This window comes from Triturus cristatus, chromosome 11 (assembly GCF_964204655.1).
Source record: "Triturus cristatus chromosome 11, aTriCri1.1, whole genome shotgun sequence".
NCBI classification, from domain to species: Eukaryota; Metazoa; Chordata; class Amphibia; order Caudata; family Salamandridae; genus Triturus; species Triturus cristatus.
The window spans coordinates 1,083,293,471-1,083,314,649 of NC_140594.1; the positions used below are offsets into that span (position 1 = coordinate 1,083,293,471).

At 45.0% G+C, this 21,179-nt stretch overlaps 1 protein-coding gene across 1 annotated transcript in view; it reads right to left on the bottom strand.

Moving 5' to 3' along the window:
- NCEH1 (neutral cholesterol ester hydrolase 1) overlaps nt 1-21,179 on the bottom strand; it is a 120,480-nt gene that overhangs the window by 53,673 nt on the left and 45,628 nt on the right. Inside the window, exon 2 of the mRNA XM_085635431.1 lies at nt 4,069-4,294. Coding sequence (XP_085491557.1) covers nt 4,069-4,294 — 226 coding nt within the window. The remainder of the gene's footprint in view (nt 1-4,068; nt 4,295-21,179) is intronic.

Sequence of the window (21,179 nt, forward strand, 5' to 3'; positions counted from 1 at the left end):
TGAGGCGCCTCCGGGGAAGACTGCGGGGACGGTGAAGAGCCGACCTTGGAAGACGCCGGGGAAAAGGCCACAACGTGGTGTCCCGTCTCCAGAGAAGATGAAACAAACAGTTGCCGAACATCTGGAGAAGAGGGGGCGTCCGAAGACGAATCAACGACCAGACGCCGGGACGGCACCGTAGAGTCCGCCACCGGCGTCAGTTCTACGTCGAAGGGGAAGCCGAAACGACCTCTGCCACGCCGCGCACCGCGGGAGAACGGGGTGGGGTCGGAGCCGGGGCGGCCAAGGAACAGCACCGAAAAGGCATCGACTCGACCTCCGACGAGGCAGCCGCCTGCGGGGAGAGACAAAGAGACAAGGGGGGCCCGGGGACACACCCCAGCCCCTAGCCAGCCCCTGCGGTGCTGCCAGGGTCAGCAGCCGCCGGCGCCTGAGCGGCGTCAGCTCGGCCTCGGACAAGGCCGCCGCCTGCCCAGAGGACCAAAGGGGACTCTAGGACGAGCCTCAAGCCCCAGCAACCTCCCGCGACACCACAGGGACCCCCGCGGGGGTTTGCAGTGAGGCAGGGGCGCCGTGGTCCGAAGGAGGGAACCCCAGAGGGCACACCCTGACGGCACAACATCTCTAGAACCTGGAGGCGAACCTGTCGGCGCCAGAGCCGAAGTCGCCGGCGACGCCGCAGAAGTCCCCGCACATGGCAAGGGATCCGCAGACGTCCCAGGAAGAAGAGGAGAAGAAGGAAGAGCCAAATAGGCCTGCAAGGCCGCCGCATAGGCCTCCATCTGTGCTCTGGTCGCCCCCGTGCCGGGGAACGGCGGGTACAAACTGCGACACTTACCAACAGGTGAGCGACGCCCTTGCGGCCTCGGAGAGGGACGATGTCGGAGACGGAAGCGGCGGTTCTTGAACACTTCCGCGGGGACAGACGCGGCGACGACGCCGACATGGACATGCGGGCCGAGAGGAGTTTCATCCGGCGCTCCCGCCAGGACTTCGGCTTCATCTTCTAACAAGCCTCGCAGTCCGTGAAGTCGTGGTGCTCCCCCAAACACCACAGATGGGGTGAGGGTCCGTCACCGGCATCTGGCACGCGCAAGATGAGCACGTCTTGAAGCCCGAAGGAATTCGCACACTGTTCTCAAAAAAACGCAAAGCATAAAAAGAAAGCCTGAAAACAGGCCAGGAACATGATCCGGATCCGCGTTGCACGCCAGGGTGGGGCTTATGTGACCTCGCTGACATCACACCCACGGAGGACGTTGGGCGGAGTCGCGTGGTACCACCCCCCAGTGCACAGAGATGCTGGGCGAGAAAGTTTTCCGGGTCCAGTCTCACACCTGGGGATAATTCTACTTTAAGGAATCTGCGGCTAGTAGTCTCTATCAGATAATAGTCTCATTGGCTTAGCCAATGCTCGTCAGGTCTCAAAACCCGCATGATTGTGAGCAAATCAACTGATCTCCCCATTTGTTAAAAAAAATATGACATTTGACAAAAAATCCCATCACATAAAGAAAGCAATTGCGCCCATGTCCAGGTCTTACTGAAAATATATTTGGAAGCAGGTAATATCTTTTGTCAAAATAAAAGCAGATAACGTCTGTTATTATAATAAACAACCATGTCAAAGGAGAATGAGGATTCTTTGAAGCACGTGTGGCACAGTAAAATACAGCTACAGATGGCAACAGGTTCAACAAGGATGACAGGAAAGAAGAGAATAACTGTAGTGCCTCAACCACAGCGCGATCGGCGTAAGGATAGCAACCAAGATGAAGCAATCTGTACTTGTGGTCCATGCTCCAGCCAGAAGAGGAAGTGAAGCCAGCACACGCTGGCAGCAAATAAGAGTGACAGTGAAACAACAAATGTTAAGCAATGGACGGACTTCAAGCCCCTTGTTGTATACAATTTATCTCACAAGCATGAGAACATGCAGTGGATGATCTGTTGAAAGGGAGACCTCAAAACTGCAAGATTATCAGACAACCATGTTATTTTAAAAAGCCTCTAACATGTGGAATACATTTATGTCCTTGTTACTTAAAAGTGAATATGAAATCTAAAAGTCAAAGTGCAGAAGAGATGCCTCTACTTTCCACAATGGGCAGAGTAACTTTAGAAACAAAATAAATGTGACGAGAAATGTAGATAATGTGGCTGGTGCCCATCTTCAACAATGCAGATTCCCACTGGTGCGCCATGATGTCTAAAAATCCTGATCTGATCCCATTGATCATATAAACTGCTGACTATTTATCAAATCTATGAGGGGAGAATACTTTGTACCTGTTGAGCCCTTACACTACCCCTTGCCACAGAGGAAAGCTTAAGTAATCAGAGGATGGTTCCCAATCCCTCAGACTCAAGATGGACCGTGGTTGTGGCCAACTCCAACAGAGAAGCCTGTGTTCCACCTGTGTCAATGAAAAGGCAACAGACGAGTCATAGAAATCCTGCTCACGCTGCCGTGCCATATTGGAGGTCATGGGAGAGCATGCTTGGCCTCAGTAGCCTCAGACGGCACTCATTCCTGAGCAGAGGCACTAGAGGCAGACCTGTGTGATCATACATATGGGGATGCAAGTAGGTGAAAGAGTTCAAGAGAAAGCTAAGCATTCTGCAGCTTACCTCTCCCTGCTGGCCTAGCTTTGCTACAAGGTGTCACCCTGTGGATGCTAAGAGTCTGTGAGGGTCGGTGATTGGCACTGATGCGGAGGTAGGACTGCCTATAGGCTTAACCTGTACACCCTCTGTGTGCCTTACCACCCTCCGTGTACCTTACTATACTCCTTCCATTTACTCTTCAGGTATCGAGCTGGGTGATGCCCTCAGCCTTGGCCTCCAAGGTTGTGAACTTCATTCACCGTCCCATTTTGGCCTTCTGCTGCACTGATCTTTGGCACTGGGGAACTTAGGAACAACCTTGTCACGCTGCCTATGAATCTGGTAGCCTACATACTGGGGCATTGCTCATCGGGTACCAAACTGACACACAGGCACAATACTGGTACACCCAAGCCTTGTTAAGTTGTGACTTCATATGCTAAGGCAGACAACTGTTGGAGGATGACGGGGAAAACTTGGCATCCAGCAGCATCACAAACACTGTAAGGATAACACATGGTCACAGAAATGTCGACTACATTTTTTAAAAGCGGAATGTTGGGGGAGGGGGCTTACATTTCCAATCATACAGCAGAAAATACTCTCGATTTTTCGCTGGTTTCCTGCAGGCCTCTCCTTTTGCAGAACACCAATTTAACCACTCAAGAATGTACCCATCAGTGGAAGCAATGGGCATTGGTGGAGTCTCTCTTTAAAGACAAGACAGATTCATTCACTCAGGAATTCATTTTTGGAGTTGTCCTAGGTAGTTCTGCCCTTGCAGTGGGTAAATTATTCTACATCAATTTTGGCACATGCATTTTAATTGCTCCTATAATGGCAACAGGTAATTCAATGAACATTTGTCCGAGAAATGTCCATCCATCCTTGATATGTTTTATTTTGGGTATATCTTAAGCGTTCCAAACCACCCGAATTTGTGAACTCTGAGCACTTCTGCAATTCTGTAAATCCAAGGGCGGATTGATTTCTCCTGGAGGCTAAACTTTCAATTTTTCAGTTTCTACAGAACTCTGTCAATGTGTTTATTTATCAATATCGATGGTTAATCCCTAAATGCCGATTTTAACCTCAGTATGTATTTGTTGTAATTGGTTGGTATTGGTATTTTTACACTGGTTGTATTTTTTTTCTGTATGGTTTTGTCTGTATTGTGGAAATGTGGAAATAACTTTAAGAAAATAATCATACTGGCAATTTAGAGGGCAAAGAAAACAAGAAAAAGCATCTCAAATGAAATCATGTCACATTTCTATTATTGTACTGATGATGAAATGGAGAAAGACTAATTACTAAATTCAGTACTAATAATTCCAAAAATCAACTTTGAAATTGCAGAGAAATTCAATAAATCAAAGAGTAAACCAATGGGAGAGAGAGCAAACAAAACCAGATTACAAAATACAGTACAATATGTAAATCATATAAAGATAAACGTACTTGCACCTCCCAGGGCCCAGCCTCCTCCATGGATGAAGACAATGCTTGGCTTTAGGGCCCCATCATGCTTCACGGGGTCAAAGATTCGAACATGCACACCATCAAAAACTGTGTCCGCTACAGTCACCGTGTCCGATGAGGCCGCGTCCTGCTTGTCAAAATAGGTGGAAATAAAATACAGTACTCGGAGGTGATGGCCTAATCCCAAGTAATGGGCCAAGTTGCTCTATTAAAAAAAGAAAAAAAAATGCAAAAAATGTAAATCAAATTGAGTAAAGAAGAAACAAAAAGGATCTGGGTGTTTACATTATTGATCGCTCATCATGAAATGGGCAAATCACAAACGATTAAAAGTTGAAAAGGCATTTTAATGCAATAGATATCACATCACAATTAGGCGTGTTCCATGTATCTAAAAATAGTAACCTATTAATCTACATAAAAGTTCATAACTTATTAAATATTGGAATATAGTTTGTGTAAAGACACAGGGTATGATTATCAAAACATATGAATAAATCTAGAAGTGTAGAAAACACAGAACAACTGTACATCGGGATAAAGAAACTAACAAATATTTACAGGTTAACATAAAAATAATATTACAAAACCTGAAGACACATAAACTGAAGTCTCAAACCAATTGTAAAATCACGTGAGCCAACAAAACTTTTACTCCCTCAAATACTTGGGTGTCCTCACCTCCCTGTTGGTTTGCATCTGCATCTGTGTTTTTTTTTTATTTTTGATCATCCATGATGCATACGTATTCCAGTCTTTTGTGGCACTAGAATTGTGTGTGCAAATTGGGTGGGGAGACCCCTGAGAAAGCTTTGTGAATACCCACAACCTTCCAACTTTGTATGTGTCCACCAGATTCCCAAAGGCCTCGCTTAACCGCAACTGAAAATCCCTGCCCAAACTGCCGTAATGTTGTTGGATATGGAATTTGTAGGTGTAAAAATCCACAAATTCTCATTTTGTGAATCACAAAATGTAATTTCTGACCACAAATTCTCGTTTTTACACACCTAGGTTCTACTGAAGTTGACAAAATATTTTAATGTCAATCTGAACAAGCAAATAGGTGCTAAAATCAGTTTTGAAGTAGCTAGAAAATTGCTCCCAGTTAGTGGACAAAGGCCTCTGGGTGCTGGGAGTGGGGGCTCCTACCTTGACAAGATTGCCTGGGGGCTGTGCCCAGCCCCTTCCTGAGCTTCAAAGAATGCCTTTTGTGTCACTGGCAGATGAAGCTGACACCTAGACTTGCCTCCCTTTTGTCTCTCTATGTAAGCTTGCTCCAAACCCAGTGAAGGGGGAGGCTACAGGCTGGCACTTGGCATAAAACTGCCCCCACAGACCTTTCTCCTCAGAACACTCTAGGGCCTATGAATAATCAGCGGAAAGACTGCCCTGCTGTCTGCAGAACCTGAAGGAAGACTGGCCGGTTTACCTTGAAGTCAGGACCCCAGAATTGACTCCAAGGGTCAGTTGGGGGACCTCCTGTGTGAGCTACAGGGACACAACAAGCTTCAAGGGGCCTCTCACCCTGCACCTGCCCAGCTGATCAGTCCCAACTGGACCTTCCTGGAACATCCTGTTGGCCGGGGGCCTAGCTGCAAGGAGATGTTTGGGGTATTACACCCCCCTAATAAATTAATTTTCTGCTAAATCGTTGGGTACAGGAGCTTTCAGATGGGTATGGTGATGTGTGTTGGATTTCACCAGACATTTTGACATGCACACAGATAAAAACACACACTCCCTTTCCACTGTCCCTTTAACCCCTCTGACATGCCCTGCTCGTCGTATATTGTTAACATTATATGCCCACATGATTGTTGGAAAACCTGAAGCTCACCCCTGCGTCAATCTTACTGACCAAGCTACACCTCTGCTGGAGTCCGTCGTAACCCCCAAGTGGTGCCCCCAGGTCCTGGACACCCAGCTGGTGTTATAGTGTACTCCTCCTGTCCCCAAACTGCAACAAGCATTTACAATGCAACTGTCTCGGCATTGTTAAAGTTAGAGCTATTGGCATTGCTCATGACAATGCTGTTTCTTTAAATGTTTTAAAAACAAAAACATAAACAAAAATAATGTCATGAGCAATGCCAATAGCTCTAACTTTACCAATGCCGAGACCATTGCATTGTAAATGCTTGTTTAGTCTTAGAACTTGAGTATTCCCTAAAGTTCAGACACACCCCAAGAAAAGACATTCACCATCATGGCTTACCTCAATGGCCCTTGTTTCAAATACAACTCAGAGGAGTTAGAGGCTGGGTGCGCCTCTTGAGACGCATACCGTGTTCTCCCTTCCGAGCGGCTGAAAAGATTTTTCCAAAGAGATGTGATGGTGTCGATAACCATTATGCTTAGATCGATAACTATGGCTCTTCATGCCAGGCTGCCATTATATCCATAGTACATACACGTGTGTGCAGGTGACCCGATTGAGCTGCAGTTATGTACACGCCAGGGCTTGGCCGGTAGGCCCCCATCATACCGGGCCTGCAGCAAACTGGGGGTTTCGGTTTTCTGAAAGATTGAAATCATGAAAGCCCCGTGCGTGCACACAAATAAGGAGCGATATACTTCAAACAGGAGTGGGGAATCGTCGCAGCTTCAAGGCCAGCATATTGTTTAATGTTTGGAAGCGTGTCACTTTATGGAAGTAAGGCAGCGAAATAGATCTGTGCTCGGAGAGCGCCTGTCTGCACTTCCACGGGATCTTTCCCACGTGCAGGATATTCATCGGTTCACTGCGCAGCTGCGCGTGCAAGGTTAAAGGCCTGAAGTAAGCAGAAGTTACGGTAGTGTGGTGGATGATGCACTATCAAGTACTTGTGTAAACAATACTTTAATGTGCGGTCATCCCGTTCCAAGATGTCCGCCACGGAGCGGTAATGCCCCGTCCTCTCTCTATGTCCAGGGCGGGTTACGCTGCTGGCGCAGCTCCGTCTGTGAATGCGGAAGCGGCGCGTCTGGTGGCCGGTGACGCGGTTGTTGTTGGTATCGCTGCGCCACAGACAGAGACGGAGACAGCGGAGGCCGGTACAGAGAGGAACGACAGCGAGAGAGGAGAGCCCCAGCACGGACCCGACATGAAGTTCGTATATAAGGAGGAGCACCCGTTCGAGAAGCGGCGGTCCGAGGGCGAGAAGATCTGCAAGAAGTATCCCGACCGTGTGCCAGTAAGAATTGGGGCAGGGGAAGGGGCATCGAGTGTGACCAGACACCCGCTCTAAAAAGACACCACTGCCTTTCTCCGAGGTCAAGAAGAAATGCCTCGGAGAAAGGCAGCTGCGTTTCCGGATTCGGGGGTGTGTTTTTCTGTTATCTCCTCTTGCGATTGGCTGGAGGAGATAATTAGACTTCTTGAAAAAAAACACGCCCCCGAATCCGAAAAGGACGGGGCCTAATCGGAATGACGGACCTCTTCTCCAATGGCTGGCCAGCATTCAAGAGGCCAGCCAATGGAGAACAGGGGAGAAGAGGGGCGGATTCAAGCCCCTCTTCTCCAAGTCATTAAATCTCGGATCGAGACTGCGCAAGCGCAGCCTTCGAGCCGAGACCTAAAAAGTGGGGCTTAGAAATGTTTTGCCAAATCACTGCCTGGCGAACTGAAAGAGAGCGGGCCCGTCAAAGCCGTAACAATCAAATCCCCAGTCAACCTCAACTTGTTGACTTTCAGAAAAGTTTTTAAGTTCAAACATAAAGGGCTTTCTGTTGACAGACGCCACGCAGCATCTGATCGGCATGGAGGCCATCCTGGGCACGGACTCTGGCAGCTAAGCACTATCACATGTTTGTCGACGTCCGCACCATGTCCCCTATATACAGCCCACCACCATCAGTGAGCCCTGCAATTAATCCAGCTTGCAGCTGCCCACCGACAACGGCATATTTTAATTCAAATTTTAAAGAATCATATCTCCAGCTCCACTGATTGGATTTTATGTCATCATGGTGGCATTTTATTTCATTAAATATTCTCTATTTTTCTAAATTGGTTTGGAATATTGAATTCTGGTTTCTCTTCATTACTCTTTGAGTGCAGCAAAAATATTTTACATGTTGCCTCCAAGTTAAGCCTGACTGCTTTGTGCAAAGCTAGCAGAGTGTCAAACACCAGTTTATTTAGTTACTTAAGTGGTTCTCCCTGATGTGGACTATGATTATAATTCGAAGCGTGTTTTCACCCCCTTAAACTAATACTCCAATTTCCTACAGGTACCAATTGTAGGAGGCCATAGGAATTCTAGTAGATGTCTCACTTTGAGGCAAGTAAGTTAGACTGTAAAGTCTGTGCTGCTGAAAGAAAGAAACAGATGCAAGTGGATAGAGGGGGTAGGGGAGCCTACCGCTGCACATGGTGTCCCTTATGTTGCACCAGAGTTGCCGATCTGGTATCTTCCATTAGAGCATGCTCAAATGGAGCCAAAAGAAAAATTCTCTGATGGAGACAAAGGAAACATTCTGGTTGTGACATCTGATATAAACGTCAGATGATTTTCATCCTTACACTGGGTTTCTAAGAACACAGGACCAAGTAAATAGACCCTCGTTTTCCTCTCAGGTAAACCAGATACAAGCTGATTACTCCACACGAGTCCTGGGCTAAACACCCAAACATGCACAACTTCAAGCAGGGGACTAGTCAACCCCCGCTTTAGCAGCTACAGCAGGTGTGGGCCTCCCGAAGGGCCTATTCTGTCTGCAGCTTGGCAGACAAAGGCTCATAATTAACGTTAAAGGGTGGGAGGGGAGCGAGTGAATGGATGGATAGATGCATGGATAAATGAATGAAGGGATGGATGCAAGGATGGAAGAGTAAAAGGAAGGGCGGAAGGATGGATGAATAGATAAATGGATGAGTGAGTGAAAGGGAAAATGGATGGGTGAATGAGTGAATGGATCATAGAGTTAAATGATGGATGGACGGAGTGAAATGATGGATGGACTGAGTGAAAGGGTGGATGGATAAGTGAAAGAATGAATGGATGAGTGAAAGGGAGGGTAGATGGATGGCTGAAGGGGTAGAGGGATGGGTGAGTGAAATTGTGATTTGATGGAGAGATGAGTGAAAGGAGGATAGCTGGATGAGTTAGTGAAAGGATGGATGGATTAGTGAAAAGTAAACGGATGGATGAGTGAAATGGAGAATGGATGAGTGAAAGGATGGATGAAGTGAAAGGGTGGATGGAAGAGGGAAAGGATGGATGAATGGGTGGATGGATAAAAGAGGGGATGAATAGATGAAAGAATGGATGACTGTGAAATGGTGGGTGGATAGGTTTGAAGATGGATGGATGGATATGGATTGGCGGAAGGATGGACGAACAGACAGAATGATGACAGACTGGTGGATGAAAGACTGAATGGATGAAAGAATGTAAGGGTGAAACAGTGGATATCAGCCGGTGGATGGAAGGATGAACGGTTGAATGGATTGATAGTTGGATTGAAGAAACAAATATTAATTTTCTAGCTACTCCCCTGACTTCAAGCTACTCAACGATGCAAGAATCTCAACAAACCCCGCCTACACGTGGGGGAGGGGTGTACAGCACAAGGGCATATGCACGGCAGATACAAACTAGTCAAATACATTGCTACCCCACAAGTCTCATAAAATAAAATCTATATTCTGCAAATCTATTGAGCCCATCATCTTCACAATATTGCACAAAAGTAAACAGAGAAACAATCACGGTTACTGCTGGTTTGTAGGAAGTTACACAAGAATGCACATTTCGGCAATAAATTATGCTCTCAGAAGAGGAACCTGACACACATGCGACAACCTATTTGCAACACCTTTAACACATCAGAATACATTATGTGCTTCCCTTCCTCTGTATCAGAGCGAGCGAGAGAGGGAGTATTTTTGTGGGGGAGGGGGTACTACGTCACCGAGGGAGGCTTCAGACTTGTGAGTCACTAGGAAGTAGGTGAAAGTTCAGTCAGGAGGCTGCAGGCAGCTGCGTTAAAACCCTCTCACAGCACGCGGGGAGGGGAAAGGGTGGCGGGAGGGGGGCTGTGGGGGGTGCGCTCTTCACAGCTTGTGACCTTGTGCTCATCTGATAGGCGGGGCGCCAGGTTCAGCCTTCACGAGCATTAACATTCTATTGTTGAATCGCGGCCAAGTGCCTAAAAACATGAAGTACGCAAGTAAAAATGAATCCAAACACAGCTAGCAACCTTGGACATTTTAGGAGACGTTTTTTGTCAAAATATATGAGTGTATCACTTTTAGGCATTTGCTGCGGGGCACCGCTAGGCCCCTTCATCAGAGACCTGCAGAAAACATGGGATAATGTACAAAGTGTGGAGTGGACATATGTAATTGGGACTTTACCAGACAACACAATATGAAACTCAATTTTGTGCATTAAAACAATAACATTAACAACTGGCGCTGCTAGAATTTCAAGCGCAAGTACGTTAAAGGGTTTACATATAATGTTTTTATTTTGGTTAAGTTTGTATGGGGATGTCCTTCTTTCCTTTTACTGCAGTAACAACTTTATTATAAAGTGTCTAAACTTCACCGAAGGATCCAAGCGCTGTAAACATCCGATTAACCATCGACGGCATTCATTTTACCTGAACCGGATGTGACTTGAAACATTGGTATTTTGGGTCCACACCGTTATCTACAGCAGGCAATGCAATTCACTGAGCTACTTTATCTGTTTATCACTCTTAAGGGCCTTAAAAGCTCTATCAGCATCTCTGAGTGCTTTAAAATACTACACCAGAGACTAAGATAAAGTTTTATTGTCCTCCTATATAAAAGTCTTATGCGAAATGGCTAATTACTAGGGACGGGCGATAAATTACGCTCTGCTGGTGGAGTTTGCAGAGTTTTGCCCACTCTACATTACGCTTGTAATGCAGAGTTCAGGCAAAACTCCACCAACTGCCTTCCACCCGTAAACAATAGGACGAATCCCGGACACATCCCGGACACGGCTCCAACTTCATTCCACGGCAACTACTGACCCGAACGTACATCACCACAGAGCACTGACCACTCCAAGGACTGAACAATACAGCTACTAGATTCTAAAGTCCTGAAGAAGCCCTTGCATGGGCGAAACGCGTTGGCTGTTCCTAATGAATACAAACAAAGCACACCTGAAATAAAGGCACAAAAAAGACTCTCCGCCAACGACTTGTTTTTGTTTGCTGACTTGTATATGCTGCATCTGTTTACTTGCCATTCGAACATATTGCCTCTCATCCAACCTGTATTAAAAACTCCACCCAACCACCGTGTGGCGTGAATTGGCGTCCTTTAGTACGCTATTTGGGCCTTAGATGGCACCCAGAAAGGTTTTCTCAAAGCGGGCGGTCGCAACCATTCGCGGTGAGAAAGCTGACACTCACGGTAAGAAAGCGGCCACTCTTGTAGAAAATCTACTCGACCCGCAGCAAAGAAGCATCGCCCTGTGGCACGTCACGTGTGCCTTTCGTGCTGCAAGACAAGCTTCTGGCACTAAAAATCAGAGCGACATGCAGACTCCGTCCACTCGCGAAGCTCCGCAGCATCTCTGAGAGTTTTTATGTAACTCTGTTGAGTTCCGCGGAGTAAAACTCCACAAGTTCTGCCTACCCCTACTAATAACCACTGTGGGTTCGAAAGGGAATAGCAAAAATGGCACTGGGAGTGAAGTGTTTGCAGATGGGCCAAATATCTGTTAAAGTCAAAGCTGTGCATAACTTGCATTGGTAATGCAACAATCTTGACTTGTCAAATGTGGGTTTTATTTATTCTTTTATGCGAATATTTACAATATGGAATATAAACTGGCAAATATGAAAACATTCTAAAACTATAATGGAGGCTCAGCAGCTGGGTAACTTCAGCCTAGAATGTGATCATACAAAATGACGTCACTCAGCGCAAGAAAGCCAATGAGTGACGTGGACCTGCCCAATACCACATGCTCTATTTAGTGATGGGCATAAGAAAAATGTGACTAACGCTAGAACAGACCAATAGACGGAAAAGCCCCTGGATGTATATGTATTTCTATTATGAGTGCTTTCACAAACATGAGGCAGGGCAAGCAAGTGAAGTTGTCTCCAAAACATACTTAAAAAACAGGAAAACTCATCAAATGCAAAATTAAAGATCTTTGGGTTCAAGTAAAGCTACAGAAACACACATGAAAGAGGAGGAAAGTACAATGAAAAACAGAATAACAATGAGGTTGTGTGCGAGCATAAAACAAAAATTATAAATACATAATATCTTCTTTTTAAAGATTTTCAGACTCTGCACATTGACATGTTTCACACAAGAATAGAGCAAACATATGGAGTAGCAAATAATACCTGAACAGAAAAATACATTTGGATATTCAAATTAAAAATGTTAAAGAAAAGATAGCCTGGATATTTTTGTTTAGGTTAGATCCAGTTATTTAAAAATGGTTAATACCAAACATGCTAAACCCGTGAAAGTTACCAAGGAAAGTGACTCGTGGGTACATCTGGGTGCACACGGGAAAAAAAGGGCAGAAAGTGGGACAGAGTTTAACTACTGAAATAGCTGGTTTCAAAACCCTCTGCCCTATTATTAATAGACCTGGGCTTCCTGCCAGAGGTGACCTTTCACACATATCCTTTCAACACAGTTGAGAACACTGCAAGGCTATAGAAGGGATATTTTCCTCTGAGTATGCAAATAGGAGCTAAAGAAATCTAAAAGAGTAAATGTAACAATACAATTAAAAAAATATACAAAATAAAAGCAGGCAACCCATACAGGCACACACAAATTAAAAACATAAAATAAAGGGCTGTAGTTTAATAAATTAAAAGCAAGGGGAAGTATGTTGACATAATAATTTCAAGATTCTCAATGTTCTATATCTTTTAGGATAAAGGGATCATATAATAGAAGAAGTCATATTTGTAATGGAAATCGCATGGATGGCCCTTCTGCAGAAGGCAGTTCTGGGAGTCTGGCCTTTCCTAGCAGCTGGAAGCCCTGTTGTGGGCACCTTGAACCAATCTCCCAAAGTGTTCAGAGCATTAAAGTTTGGCCTTACAAGTAGGCAAGAACACTCCTGTGCCCTTTACATGCCCAGGAACAATACATGGCATCAGAGGCCGGACAAGGGATGGGTGCAGCAACCACAAAAGGATGTGGGTACATGGTCTCAATGTTCATGGTCACACCATAGTTCATCATAGGTTACACTACTAGAACAATCAACAGCCGTGCATTTGAAGAAGGATGTCACCAGGTCAGCCGCGGCTCATGCAGGTAAGAGCGGTGACGCCGGGTGGAGTGGGGGAATATCGACAGGCGATGACGAGGGAAAATTTAATAAATAATTACATTTTGCCTTGTCGTCTGTCTAAATCCCTGCCCACCCGGCGCCACCGCTCTTACCTGCACGGGCCGCGGTTGCACCAGGTTCAGGTGCCACCACCCTAGACAATGTTCTGAAGAGGGCAGATTCTTCACATAAAGGTGTCCAGCCAAGTAATTCAGCAACAGGTCAACCCACCCTCTTTTCAGCAGTGTGGACAGAATTGTTGGTACACATGTTGGCCCACTGCCAGAGTAGCTGAGAAAAGTAATGTGACAATTTAAAAAACAACTATAATCAGTTACCGGGAAAACTAGTCATTTTGTTGCTTTGTAGCAGATATCTCGGTTTAGGTTACACAAAGCTGGGTTGACTCCAGCCTGCTCCTTGAAGGCCCCAGATGGCATGTTGCGTGTTGCGTGTTTTCACTTTAATGCTGATCGAGGCACACATTGATTGCATTTTGGTTTATTCTGAGTCAACAGTAATTTAGTTTACAACTGCGTGCAGATAGTTTCAAAACCTTTTCAAGTTTGGGAAGAAAGTAAATATTTTCCACACAGTTTTGTTCCTTAGATATTTACAGATCAGGGGCCTGATGTACAGTATGGCATGCAGGGTACTCCTTCCCAACCGCGACAGAGTTCCCTGAATGCCCAAAAAGCTGTCCTCCCGCCTCCTTTAGAGAGGACGTGCCTTCGATTTTCTCTAGTTGGATAAGATTTTGACAGCATCTCACTGGGTAGGAATCTTGACTCAGGCTACCTTCCCCATCTAAAGGAGAACTTGCGCCCTGTGTTGCGTCTGGCTAGCAGCTCTTTCTGCACCATCTCACTACCAAGCACCCTGCTTCATCATTTATTACCCTAAAACCAGATCAGACTTTGATTTGGCTCTGCAACTGGTCAGTAAGTGACCTCCATCACATTTTCAGAAGTAAATGAGGCCAGACACAGCGGTGGCTCCTTCGTTAATGGAAGGATTGTCACCCCACTGCCTCAGCCAGCAGATGAAAATATGTAAAATAAAATGAAAATAAAGCATTTTTATTTTCCATTCTATTTTTAATGATGGAGCGGAGCCTTGAGGGCGGGGCGATCTTCCGACAGCAGCATGGAAGAAGAGTGGTGGGCACTGCAAGTGCGCATGACAGTTTGGCCGGCTGTCTTAGGACGGCCAAACCATCATGCGCAGTTAGATATCTCCAGGCTATTGCATGGAGAACAGCAGGCACAGGCTCCCAGTCCCTATGGGAGCGTAAACCAGCACGCTCTACCCAATCACAGCCCTTCTCTCATGCGGGGTAATAGTATTACCAGCATGAGAGCAGCTTCTTGATTGGAACAGAGGAGTCTGGGAGCCTGTGATCAGGTGCAGTAGAGCACTGAGGCAGTAGGTACGTTTTCATTTTATTGATTTATTATGGTTCCCCCATGCTGCCTCACCACGTTTCCCTGCTGGCAGCCACCCCTGGCAAGGGGTACAAAAATGTAAACACAATCAGCTGTAGCCATTTGTCAGGATTTTTCAGGGACGCCTACATATTCTTTCTAATTCTAGCACCCAGCCTTTAAGGTAAGAGAGCTATTCATTGCAAGATGCCATTTCCCTAAAGACAGTGGCAAGTAGAAAAATACAATCCTGGCTACTGCCACAAAAGAGCAAATAATTCTAACTTCTAGAACAGTGAAGTTAGCTCATTAAAAACAAAAAACACACATCTGGCAACATGGACAGATACCAGGACACAAGTTTAACTTTTGGGAGCATATTTCATGAAAACAATACCAAAAGATGTGGAAACCATCCATTTCTAGAAAATCAATCAATCATTCCGTATTTGTATAGCACAGCACTGTCACCCCTAAGGGTATCTGAACGCTGAGGGTGCTGCGTCTCCATCGAAAAAGCCAGGTCTTGAGTTTCTTTCTGAAGTCGACCAGGGAGGGTGCTGCTCAGAGGTGGAGGGGCAGGCTGTTCGAGGTCATGGCTGCGTTGTAAAAGATGGAGCGGCCCTGCTGAGGCTGCGATGGATGAGGGGTTGTGTGCGTGGTTCAGTGAGGCTGACAGCAGGTGTCTTACGGGCAGGTGGAAGCTTAGTGGATGGCTGATGTAAGATGGTCTTGGTTGTGTAGATCTTTGTATGTGCGTGTGTGGATCTTGAACTGGCATTTCTTCTGAATGGGGAGCCAGTGGAGGTTTTTGATGTGAGGGGTGATGCTGGCCCATTTGGGGAGGCTCAGGATGAGTCTAGCTGCAGTAATCTGTACAGTCTGGAGTCTTTTGAGGAGCTGGGTGGAAATTCTGCCATAAACAGCGTTGCCATAGTCGAGGCGGCTGGTGATGAGGGCGTGTGGGACGGTCTTTCTTGTGTTGGTTGGGATGCATCTGATGATTCAGTGGAGCATGCAGAGGGTGTGAAAGCGACTGCGTTGACTTGTCGTTTCATGGTCAGGATGATGCCGAGGTTGCGTGCGTGGTCTGTTGGAGCGGGTGTGGGTCCGAGTTCTGCTGGTCACCAGCTGTGGTCCCATGCAGAGGCATTCTTCCCGAAGATCAGTACTTTGGTTTTGTCTGACTTGAGTTTGATGCAAGCTAAATACACTGATGTTCAACATTTTGGAAGCACAAAATCACTATTGTGGCCAAAATTAAAAGATGTGGTTAGGCGAGGGAGCAGCCCCTTCCCAATCACCTCAGTCTCCCCCACATACACACCTTGTTTTCCATCCAAAATAATGAAACAGAAGGCACAGCACCACTCTGTATTTTAAAAATACCAATCAGAGTACAAAACGCCAAGGGAGACACTTGAAGAGAATTTCAAGGCAAAACTCTGCTACAGTCAGTTTAGGAATACGTGCACCAATACAAATGATGTATCAAACACATTGCAACTGTACATACGACTTCCAGTCTTTCGATATGCATTTTAAGGGACTTTTCTGGATTTGAAACATCTGTCATGCCACTCTCAGTTCAAGAATTTGAAAAATGCTCCCTTTCCTGGAAATGACTGCCACACTGTAGCAGCATTTTCCATCCCCCCTCATTTCTCCATGAATAAAATGATAATTGTACCACTTATAATAATTCCCCATAAGAATCTCTGTCTGTCTCCATTTCCTCTCCCTCAAAACCAGAATAACTGTTTCTGTATTTCAGATTCAATTGATGTAGGAAAATGCATCAAAAAATGTTTGTTAATTCCCACTAAGTTACACATGCATTGGTGCTCACCACATTTACACTGGACTTCTTTGGCTAGAGACTATGCAAGTGGTAAAATTACATGAACAGATTAGTTTAATGTAATGACTTAGCCTAGCTCTGCTTTGACACTTTTGTAATAGATTGCAACTCACAGAAGCATACATTATGCCCTTAAACTGAAATCAAAAGACTTGGGAAATACCGAATAGATGGGGCCCACGTATATTGAGCTTTCTTCTCTATGTAGAAGTGATTTTATTCAGCTGCTGCTTGTGTAGCATATAGAGAGATCTCCCAACATCTACAGACTGCAAGAATAGAATTCCTTTTGGAGGGGTAAATCAAGAACAAGTTGATAAGGTTTTTATTTTGGAAGACTAAATTCCACCAAGACACTGGACTACAACAAGGCTTTAATCATTGGTCAACATTAAAAGGTATCTACCACAGGACCACTAAATTTAGGTGCACCTTTCTGTCTGGTTACATCTTTCACAGATTTACAGCAATGGGACACCTAATTTTGGTTTCTACAGATTAGACTTTTTTCTGATATTCACTCTAATAAGGACCATTATTTTAGAGAAAAAGTATGCAAATGACACCAAATTTGAGATTTTTTTAGGTTCCCATAATTCCAACTTCAAGATTCTTGTTATTGCTTTCTCTGAATATCTGGTGGAACTGGTAGTAACAGTGAGGCATAAGCGTAAGTTTGAAATATATGTGATAAATAGAAATGGAAGACAGACTTACCAGAGAATTATACAGAGCACAATAGTAATTGGGACATACAATTGGAAATCGAGGATTGTGTCATGTTCAAACTTGGCAACGCAGATCACTGGTATTTAGAGATGTGTCTAGTTTCTTATGTGGATAATGATATAGAGTATGAGTGATGGAGAAAATAAATGAGAATGTACTGTATCAAACCTATTGCGTAGGTTGAAGAATTCATTAAAATATGAGAAACAGGGGTTGGTGGAGCTTAAGCCTTTATTTATAACAGAGGGGTTAATTTACAAGGGGATTGAGCCACCAGAACGTCACTTTTTGATTTTCCGGTGGCGCAATGCCCTGTCCCATATTTACACCGCTTGTAAATATGGCATTCTTTTACGCAGGTATCTGCGTGAAAGGGGCGTGCAATGGGTGCTGCTGTGGGCGTTCCACCGTAACACCCATTGCTTTTTGAGGCTTCCCCAGATTTATAAGGTGTAAATCTGAGGCAGCGCCAAAAACGAACACCATGCAATATCAGGTGTTAGAATGGCGCAACGAGGAGAAATACTTTAATTTATCATTGTTTTTGCTTTGTCTTTGTGTGCAGCACACATAGAAATAGGAAAACACCATTAATGATTGTTTATGTGCAGGAAGATGTACATTCAAACACATAAACAATCATAAAATAATGGCGATTTGCTACTTCTATTTGAATGAATGTAGATTGCAGCACACATAGAAGTAACACATCGCCATTATTGTTTATGTGCAGGAAGGGACACATTCCTGCACATAAACAATAATTAATGAGAACGATCAAGTCTGCTCAAATACAATTATGAAAAAGCATATCAATTATAAGGATTTTTGTTTTCAGGGAGAAGGAAGATTTACATGCAAGCCGTGTGCAGATTTACCAGACAGCTGTCGAGACACCCTCAAGAGGTCCCCTGAATGTCAACTGAAAGGAAATCAGATCACTACAGTGAAATGGTGGAAGATGTGTTGTCTAAATCTTTTCTCTGTGGGTCTTCCCCAATGCTTCAGATGATGACACAGCAGTTTCCCCATCCATTCTCCAGCAGCCTATGACGGGCTTTGAGAGTCAACCCAGCCTTATAAGGCCCTTACTGGTGGCGTCTGGGAGTATGGTATATTCCCGGTGGCATTCTGGGACCCTAGGGTGCAGGGTTGTGGGTGAGCTCCCTTCCCTTAGGAAAAAGTGCAGTGCAGTGCGATAGTGTCCTTACAACGCTATTGAGTGGTATTATAAGGTCTCCAGACTGCAGTGTGGTAGGATGGTGTTTCTAGGGGGCAATGAAGCGTGTACAAACAGTGGTAATAGGGCTCAGTACAAACTGATGGGTTAGTGTACCCGGAATGCAGAACACTGCATGGGTTTAGAGTCTGTAAACTCCATTGAAGTGTGGTGGACGAGTGCCCTAAAGTGAAGTGTGTTGAATTAGTGCCCTTGTGGTGCAGTGTAATCTGGTTGTGATGCAGGGATTCTGGTCGGGAACAGAACTGTGCTTCGGACCATAGAAGATCAGCAAGTAGGGACTGAGTCACCAAACCACCTTAGTGTCTATGAGCCCAAGTCCGACTAGCTATAGTGCCTCACTTGCTCTCCTAACTTTATCAGAGAGACAAGAGAGTAGGCACCCCAGAACACACCACTCTCGACCGTCTGAGGGACCGCGGTAACAGGACACACTCTTTTTCTCTCTCACTCGTACTTGTCCACAATAAGATAAACAAGAGACACAAAAGAAGTATATTTATATAAACTATTGTGCGCTAAGATGCTGTATTTGCACCACAATTAGAAAACAAATGCATATCAAAAATATTAGCATGGTTAATAAACCAAATCCCATGAAAAGCCCTGTCATGGAATAAGACAGATTACCCTAACACCCCCATTTCCTAATGAAGCTAAATGATTATATATCAAACATCTCTGGGATTATTGGGTACCTTGGCATACATAGATGGATGTTCTACATCTCAGCTGACGCGGCAATCTCGTCTCTGGACCTTCGCTCAGTGTGTGGTTTTAGACCTCCTGTCCTCAGTCATACGACAAGACATGCTTTCTCACAAACAGCAGTTGCACTCTCATATTACATCTAGGGGCTAGTGCCTGACCAGAGAAAATAATAAGGGGTATTGTTGTTTGAACCTTGTCTGTGGTGTTCAGACTAAATCCCAGGAAATGAACAGAACACAAAAACATTTGCAGGTTCTATGTGAAAAGACAATGTGGCACAAAAGCAAGCGTGTTTACAGAACATGTGTAGAGAAATGAGGTCTACAATGTGCAGAACTAGACTAAAATGACAATGGGCCATGCAGGAAACACACAACAGTTAGGTATGGCCCTAGGATGTAGAGATGTGTTGTGGAGAAAGCTGGCACACATACACTTTAATGCACTGTCGTGCGTTAGCACACCTCGGCATCATTGCAGGTAGTCGGTTAGTGTTCCTAGGATGCAGAACAAGGTGGTATATTAGTAGGATAGTAGCCGCGGCCCGTGCAGGTAAGAGCGGTGAGGCAGGGTTTGACAGACGACCACGAGGGAAAATTAAATGAATAATTAATTTTCCCTCGTCATCGCCTGTCGGAATCCCTCCCTTACCCGGACCCACTGCTCTTACCTGCACGGGCCACTGCTGTATATTAGCTAAGTCTGGGCGGTGAACTTGCGGAGGTTTTTGCACTCCACATTACGCGGAGTTCCGAAAAACTCCGCTTCGCATTGCGGAGCGGAGTTTTTTTCCTCGCTCGCGTTCGTCAAGTTGGTGTGCGTAAGCGAGTAAAATCCGCCTCCCGGCAAGATTTTTCCTCGTTCACGATCGTCAACATCAAGTTGGCGAACACGAGTGTGGAAGATCAACAGATTTCTCAACGCTGGCGGTCAGAATGCTCATTGCGAGTAGTCGAGTAAGCTGACGACCGCACGTGTTGAGAAACCGTCCGTTGACGCTGAGAAAGCTGCTGCTCGAGTAAAAATCTACTCAAGCGGCAGAAGGGAAGCAGAGCCCGCTTGCGCTGTGCATAGTGCCGTTTGTGATGATTGCACAGTGGGGACAAGCACCTTGCACTGAAAATCACTGCGAACAGTATTTATCTAACGTACTCCGCTGCTCAGGCAGCTCTGCGTGGCGCGGCAGAGGTTTTTTTTTTTTTTTGTGCACTTTGCGGAGTTCCGTGTAGGGGAACTCTACCCAGGCTTAATATTAACATCCTTAGGAATCAGTCCAGGTGGGTGGTTATTTACTGTTAGCAGAATGCAGTACAGTGTGGTGTGTTAGCATCCTTAAACTGCAGCGCAACCATATGAATTACTGTCTCAAGTGTACTACATTGCACTGAAACAGGTTAGTGTTCCAAGGTAGCACATTTGGGTTATTATGAGGCTCACTAGAAGTATGCGGCACTGCGAACGCTGTAGTTTCTTTTTTGTTTTTGCAAACATATTTTTAGTATTCTCAGTTTACAAGAGAAAGAAGGCTCGTGCTACAATAAAGTGGTTACATATGGCATTATAATCGATATATAAATATACATTTCAGCAATGTACATAAGGATATTTCAATATTTCCAAGGAAATTGGAAATAGCTAGCAACCCGGTTACTGAACACAGTTTGCTCATATTTCTTTCACTGTTCTTGACAACAATACTGTGACAATATGGTATCTTTGCGGATGCTGTAGTTTCCACATAATTTTGGATTTGCCCCATTTGCCACATACTTCATCTGCTGCATAATTTGCAGAGTTTACAAACAAAACAAATATTTTTGGCTGAAATGCATTAAAAGTTACTA